The sequence below is a fragment of the Osmerus eperlanus genome, chromosome 21 (genome assembly GCF_963692335.1).
Source record: "Osmerus eperlanus chromosome 21, fOsmEpe2.1, whole genome shotgun sequence".
NCBI classification, from domain to species: Eukaryota; Metazoa; Chordata; class Actinopteri; order Osmeriformes; family Osmeridae; genus Osmerus; species Osmerus eperlanus.
The window spans coordinates 10526808-10534527 of NC_085038.1; the positions used below are offsets into that span (position 1 = coordinate 10526808).

The window sequence follows — 7720 nt, forward strand, 5'->3', positions numbered from 1 at the left end:
AATAAATATATAAATATATGATCAGGTTTAAAATAGAGAAATAGATCTTTACTGAAGATGTCCCTCTTCATCGGAGGGAAGACATTGATGGGTCTGCTGTTTCTCCTCCTCTTCCTCCTCACCCTCATTGACCCCTGGAGAAACAAATGGCACGTCAATACCTCATCAATCAAGTGTTTGCTTGCCTGTCTGTGTATTGTGTACACGTGTGTAAGCATACATCCAGTACGTGTGTGTAAACGCATGTGTGCGTTACCGTTCCAGGAGAGGGTCCTGTTCTCAGTTGGGTTCACACTGTCCTGTCCCAGTGCATCGTGGGAGTGTATTTCTGACACAGGCTCCTCCTTCATCTCCGGACCAGTCGCATCATCAACTGTTTCCACAGCGACGGCTGGCATGTTTTCCTGAGGGTCCGCCTCTGTCTTGTCACATGACCTCTCCTTATTGGCCAACTCTTCAACCATCAATGGACCAATCAATGAACAAGCAGACGGTTATCAAACCTTCCTCTGATGGACGTGTGTGTGTAGAATGACAGATTTCATGTCTACTGCAAGTGATGATTGACGTGTCTTGACGTGTTACACAGGCGCATTCTTCCGTGTCAGCATAGCGTGTAGGGTTACATCTGTCGTGTTAAACGCACGGTGGCTGTTTGACGCGCCGAGTCACACGAGGGGCTTACCGTGCTGGGCCAGCTCCCTCCAGCGCTCCTTGTTGGTGACGATGGCCTGTGTCATGTCGTGACGTAGGCGAGTCAGGTCCACGCTGGCCAGGGAGTAGTCACATGACCCTCCCACACTGTGTCTCTGGACAGACCCCACCACGGCTCCTGAACTTGGGAGACTACACACACACACACACATACACACATTACTAAAGCTGACTGTGTGTGTGTGTGTGTGTATGCTGATGTGTGTGTGTTCTTGTATGGATGTGTGTGCGCGTTGTGCTCTGTACCTGACTCCTGAGGCCACAGTGTCTCTGAGAGGAGAGATGACCTTCACCATGGCCTCCATCAACACCGAGAAGGTCGGCTCCACGATGAAGTCTATGAAACCTGGAGAGAGGCGGGGCGCGGGAGAAAAGAGAGTTGGGGAGGAGAGAGAGGAGTAGAGGAAAGGAAAAAGACAGGAGCGAAAGAGGAGGCTATAACCGAGAAAGCCTAAATAGCCCCCTTTACTCCTTCACACACACTTTCTCATCCACCAATCACCAGAGGGCAGCAATGTGTTGTGGAGACCCTTCAGGATCTACTGCAGAGCTAGAACCATTGAACACAACTTCCTCTTTGGTCGGCTTGCTGTCCTACCTATCTGTGACTGGGCGATCATGGTGGTCTTGCGGTCACACAGAGGGGAGAATGGCAGTCCGAGCTCCGCTTCTTTGTCACCCTGGCAACCAACAGGAAACACGTTTAACACGTGCAGGACACAGGAGAGCGAGTGTGCTCATGACCTGCGTGAGTATGTGTGTGTGTGTGCATTCATCAGTTTGTATGTATTTGTGTGTGAGTATGTGCACGTGTGTGTGTATATGTGTGCATGGGTTTCTAGGTATTTGTGTGTCTGTGTGTGTGTGTACCTGTCGGAAGAACTCCTCCATGAGGCAGTGTGTCCAGCGATGGTGCAGGGGCCAGGCCTTGGCTGGGTGGCTGATGTCTGCAGCGTGCAGCATCAGGGACAGCGCTTTGGCCTTGTCCACACTGGAACACACACAGGCATGCACACACACTTAAACACACACAAACACACACACACTCAACACAGATAGGAGGGGAGGGGAGAGAAGAGGAGGGGAGAGAAGATGAGGGGAGGGGAGGAGAGGAGAGGGAGGTGAAGGAGGAGTGGTACCCATCAGACTGAGGCAGCAGGTTCCTCATGGTCTTGATTTGCTGGAAGTGGCAGGACATGTCTGTACTCATCACCATCTCCACCACCAGGCCACGCAACTCCCTGCACACACACCCACACACACACATCGCAATTAAGCTCTAGTATGAGGACACTTTTTCCTTGCTCTGAACCTGAGAGTGTGTGTGTGTGTGTACTGTGCGCCTGTGTGGGTGTGTGTCCTGACCTCCAGTCGTCCTTGTTGAGGTTGACCAGGATGTTCATGTCGTGGTCCTGCAGCAGCCTGTAGGCGGCGCTCACGTGGTGGTTCTCCAGGACGGAGCGGTCGTTGTAGAGAATGGCCACCTGAGACCTCCACACACACACACACACACACACACATACTCCATCACATACCTTCTAAACATACAAATTCAGTGAAAAAAGTCTAAAGTGTCTGTGTGTGCGTGCGTCTGTGTACACCAACCTGGTCTGGATGTGGAAGTTGTTGGTGGTTCCTGTGTGTTCAAAGTCATGGATGGCAGCTGCAAACACCATGGCCAGAATCTCCAGCTCAGACAGCCAGTGCTGGGGAGATGAACACACACATAAATACACTCACGCAGTTTAAAGATGGCTACTCCCGATGTGGTTCTGTGTGTGTGTGTGTGTGTGTGTGTGTGTGTATGCTTGTGTGTGACAGTCAGAGGGCTGAGACTCATCCAGTTTAGGAGGTTGGAAACACAGACGGAAGAAGTCCTCCCTCTCAGCAGGGAGTCTTGCTCCACCCTGGTGGGCCGCCCTGGCCTGGACGTTTGGCACACACCACACACACTTTGCGTGATTGGCCAGGGATGTTTGTGCTGGTTACTCTCGCTGCATCTTCCTTTCTCGTGGCCCCTCCCCCCTGAGCACCGGTCAGCCCAGGGACTGTCACATTGTGTGTGTGAGCGTGTGCGTGTGTGTGTTTGTGACACCAAGTCTCCGAGATTACGGACGATGACCTCGGTGACATCCAGACGGAGTCCCCGTTCCCTCTGAAGCGTGTGTGCCTGTGTGTGCGTGTGTGTGTGTCTGTGTGTGCGTGTGTGTGTGTCTGTGTGTGTGTGTTCCCCTCACCATGGCACCAGTGTGCAGCATCAGGTAATGTGCCGTGTGGGTGACGTCGGCTGCGTGGGCCAGGTTGTGGTAGGGGTTCCCGTGCTTGCTGTAGCCCGCCTCCAGGGCCTCCGCAAAGGACAGCAGGAACGCCACGGGGATCTGGAGGAGCAGGAGGAGTGGGGGGAGGGGGGAGAGGAGGACATGGGGGCGGCGGGTGGAGGTAGAATATTGAGCACCAGTCATTGTATCTAGTCATTGTATCTGAAGCTACTGCAGATGTTTTACTGCAGTGTTTAGTTCAGCCGTGCCAGTTGGCTGACTGTTGAACAGACTTGCTTTTTCCCGGCTTTTTCTTTCGCTTTCTTATTCGCGTTTTGTGTCACTGCTGTGTAGGCTGTTGCCGCGGAGACAGGGGGGCTCACCCGGAAGTGGTTGATGAGGTTGTATCTGATCAGGAGGTCGTGCACCAGGAACTTGAGGGCGTGGTCTCCACTGGCCTCCTGCAGCAGGAACACGTCAAACGACCACTGATCCACTTCCTGTTGGGACGGGAAACAGACAGTCTGGCTGTGAGGAGAAGAGAGGAGGAGGGGTGAGGAGAGTAGAGTAGGGGAGGAGAGGAGAGGAGGAGGAATGAAAAGAGTAGAGGAGGGGAGATGAGGAGAGGAAAGGAGAGAAGGGAAGGGAAGGAGAAAAGAGAAGGGGAGGAGAAGAGGAGGGGCGAGGAGAGAGAAGAGAGACTAGAGGAGTGGAGAGAAGGGTAAAGAGAAGAGAAAAGGAGTCTTCTACCTTGAGGGTCTCAGTCACAGCGGGCGGGTAAGTCAGTCCCACCATGTTAGATGTCCGTCTGTACATCCTGGAGGGTAGGGGGTTCACTGTTACCTCTCTGGTCACCTACACAGAGTACCTATCTGCCTACACATCCTAGAGTACCTGTCTGCCTACATATGCCAGTATAATGCCTACATATGCAAGTATAATGCCTACATATCCCAGGATACTGCCTACATATATACCAGGATACTACAAATGCCAGGGTCCCTATCTACCTGGATGTCCCAGGATACTTCCTCCATATCCCAGAGTACCTGTCTACCTACACTTGCCATAGTACCTACTATATCTGACTACATGTCCCAGGGTACCTCTCTACGAAGATGCCGGCCTGCACGGCGTGGACGATGGTGCGGAACCTCGGCTTCTCGGCTGGACGACGCCTGGCCACGGCCACCTTCCTGGTGAAGGTGGAGGCCAGCCAATCACGGACTTCGGAGGGAACGGACTCTGTCTGGATGTCACTGAGGTCATCGTCTGTTTCCAGGAGACGTCTGGGAAAGGAGAAATGGTGTTAGTCACACTCACGCTAGCACTCACACACGCACACACACACGCACAAACACACACTCACGCTAGCACTCACACACGCACACACACACACACACACACTCACACACGCACAAACACACACTCACACTCACGCTAGCACTCATACACGCACAAACACACACTCACGCTAGCACTCACACACGCACACACACACACACACACAAACACACACTCACACTAGCACTCACTCACACACACACACGCACAAACACACACGCACAAACACACACACTAACGCACGCACGCTCACACACACAAACACACTGACATACACGGACACACCCTACCTTGTGTGGTCTATATAGACTGTGTCCAGGACATCAGCAGCTTGCTCTACACTCCTCTTCACATCCTCCACCGACACGTCCCCCCTCTCCAGCTGCTGGGACAGGCAGCGCAGCCTGCACACACACACACACACACACACACATACACAAACATACACACCCACACACGCATCAATCAGCAGACCAAGTGATATGGTTAGGAGTGATTATAGATCACACATACATTGCTAGGGGAACCTGACCCCTGTCACCTAGTAATATGGCCCCTGTAGCATGGCAACACGGCCCCTGTAACCTAGCAACATGTCAGCTTGAGCTTACGTCACACTCACACACCCCTGCTGGCTGACGAGACTCATACACCCACCTCCAGTCTGTCATCCTCACACACACACACACACACACACACACACACACACACACACACACTCTCACTTTCGCTCTCTCTTTCTGTCAGGGAGCAGAAGAGGTGTGTTGTCCAACAGGTGTTTCAGGAGAAGCAGCAATGCCCGCTGTCTGTTGCGTTGGCGTGTTTTGACGATGGCCTGTTCTGCGGGTAAATGTGTGCATGAGTGTGTGTTCACAAGCCATGATTACCCTTGCTCCGACTTCTGTCTTAAATAACCTGCCTTTTCAGCTCCGAATCCATTTTGAACGATCAAATACAAAACATTGCTGACCCCCCTTCTAGAACAGGAGATTAGCTAGCACGCTGTGACAAGAATCCGATTGTGACGGATAACGGTAACATCAGACATCTCCATCTTCACTCGTGTGTGTGAGCATGCTGCCCTCCCAGGTGAGCCAGTCAGTGGGAAGACAGGTGTTTGGGTTGAGGTGTCTGGACTGGTGAGGACCTCTGGTGGCGGGAGGATGTACTGCTCAGCCAGTGAGGCGGAGCTAGAGGGCCTTACCTTTGCGCTGTGCTCTTGTACTTCTGCCTGATGAAAGAAGAGATGTGGGATTAACACACTGGTAGACGTACACACACACACACACACACACACACACACACACACTGGTACACACACACACACACACTGGTACAGACACAATCTTTTTTAAAGATGCTGTAAAGCAAATTTCATGATTTGCTTCTCAGTACGTTATATACGTGTGAAATGAGTTCCTGAAAGCATGTGCAAAGCGCGAAAACTTTGTCACACTGAAATGTGGAGTTAGGCTGTTCTAACCTATCTACGTCACAGCGACCTATCTACGTCAGATCACAGACGGCTGCATTCTGTTACTCAGCTGGTACGATGCAAAGACAAAGTAATTAACACATAAAACACTCAGAGACTGCAGGCAGTCTCAAGCAGAGAAGACTGCTGATGTTCTCACGATTTCAAAGCCTAATTTAACATAATTGTCTGTGTTTTTTTTCCCTTTGAATTTGGATGGGTAGTTAGCAACACATTCTTCTGTGGTGTGATGAACTTAAAACTCATTTTCAATTCCACTTTACAGCGTCTTTAAGTAAAAGAGAGAGGGAAAAGTAAAAAGAAATTGGGGGAAAGAGGGTGTGAGAGAGAAATGGAGATAGAGAGCTGAGTCAAGAGTGGAACCATGTGATCAGTGTTGCAGAGGCTAGATTACCTTTAACATTAATAATACACCACACTAGACACGCACCTGTGCCACCTGAGACTTCACAAGCTTTGAAGCTTGTGTGAACTCAGCATTACAGCATAACTATCTGGAGAAGACCCTTGCTCCCTTGTTACATGAAGATTTGCATGCACACGCAAGCAAGCTTGCATGCAAACACACACCCACACACACACCTGTGACACCAACACCTGAGGCTGGCTCTGAAGCTTGTGTGAGCTCAGCATTATATCATCACTATCTGGGGAACAGACCCTAAATCTGGGTACACAAAGATATGCAGACAAACACACGCAGGCTTGCACACACACACACACACTCGCACACACGCTGCACACTTACATTCCCCGCAGCCGCACCAACATTCTCTCCTTCTGCTCCTTATTCTGACACCTCCCCCAATCAGGCTCCAGGATATCTGTGTCCGTGGCGACTGTCTCCATGGTGACGGCGGTCCTGGTGTGCGATCTTGTTCAGGTGTAGAGGTGTGTCAGGCGGGGAGGGGTGGGGCCAGGCGGGGCAGGAGGGAGGAGCAAGAAGGATGTCCTGGGGTCCAACACTCCATAGAGAACTGTCTGTCTGTTTGTCCACCTGTCTGCCTGCCTGTGTGTCTGTCTCTGTCTCGGACTTCTTCTTCACACTTCTCCTTCTTCACTTACTCTCTCCAAATCCCTTTCTCTGCCTTTCCCTCCTTTCCTTTCCTTTCCTTGCCTCCCTCCCTCTATCTCTCTTTCTCTCGCTCTCTGTCGGTCTCTGTTCAGGCTTTTATACCTCTCCGTTTCCTGACACGTGCTTGTGCACTTCGCCTGCCCACTCTACCATCTCACATACAACCCTCGCATGACACACGCGCTCTCTCTCTCACACCCCCCCCCACTCTCTTTCACCCCCCCTCTCTCTCTCATACACTCCACCCTTACCCACTCTCATACTCTCCCCTCGCCCTCTCTCTCTTAAACACTCACTCCTCTCCCTCTCTCTTTCATTCACCCCCCTCTCCCACACGCTCCCCCTTACACCCCTCACTCTCTCCCTCTTTCTCGCTCTCATTCAGAGGAAGCGGGAAAGGGTGGCGTATGAGAGAGGGGGGGGTGAGAGGAAGGTGGGTCCCTTCCCTCTCCATATCATTCACTCAACACCCCTCTCAGACACCCCCCCCCCTCTCCCGCTTTCTCACTCTCATGCACTTTCCCTCTCTTCCGCTCCTTCTCTCCCTCTCTCTCCCCGTGCTCCAGACCCAGGCTTTATCGTTCATCGACCAACAGGCCTCTGCACTGACCCTCTCCTCTGCACTGGGTCACAGGTGTGCTGCAGCCCTTAGCTCTCTTTGTTGCAGTGTGTGTGTGTACGTGTGTGTGTAACTGTGGGGGTTCAGTGAGTGTGTTGCAGGTGTGTTCATTCTCCCTGAGCAGAGAGCAGATGGTTGTGATCTCCAGAGGCTGTCCGCCGGAGCTGCTCCAGCCCAGGAGACTGCAGACAAGCTGGGCTTGGACATCAGACACG

The 7720-nt window shown here is 52.1% G+C and overlaps 1 protein-coding gene across 1 annotated transcript; it reads right to left on the bottom strand.

Annotated features, from left to right (window-relative positions):
* Positions 1 to 20: 20 nt before the first annotated feature.
* LOC134007883 (dual specificity calcium/calmodulin-dependent 3',5'-cyclic nucleotide phosphodiesterase 1A-like) lies at positions 21 to 6660 on the bottom strand. Its single transcript, XM_062447600.1, has 16 exons — positions 6560 to 6660; positions 5521 to 5547; positions 4607 to 4720; positions 4079 to 4261; positions 3723 to 3789; positions 3356 to 3472; positions 2952 to 3092; positions 2320 to 2420; positions 2080 to 2205; positions 1854 to 1955; positions 1585 to 1705; positions 1313 to 1394; positions 961 to 1060; positions 686 to 846; positions 257 to 454; positions 21 to 134 (listed from the first exon to the last, which is right to left on the bottom strand). Exons 1-16 carry the CDS (start codon positions 6658 to 6660, stop codon positions 49 to 51), a joined length of 1827 nt encoding a protein of 608 aa, XP_062303584.1. The 3' UTR covers positions 21 to 48.
* Between the last annotated feature and the right edge of the window lie 1060 nt (positions 6661 to 7720).

Bases quoted from the DNA above. Each gene is read 5' to 3' on its own strand.
- LOC134007883 (XM_062447600.1), bottom strand. From the start codon at position 6,660: ATGGAGACAGTCGCCACGGACACAGATATCCTGGAGCCTGATTGGGGG. The intron at 2,206-2,319 runs GTTGGTGTACAC...GTGTGTGTGGAG, and splicing joins AACTTCCACATCCAGACCAG to GTCTCAGGTGGCCATTCTCT. The intron at 455-685 runs GTAAGCCCCTCG...TGATGGTTGAAG, and splicing joins GAGGGAGCTGGCCCAGCACG to AGTTGGCCAATAAGGAGAGG.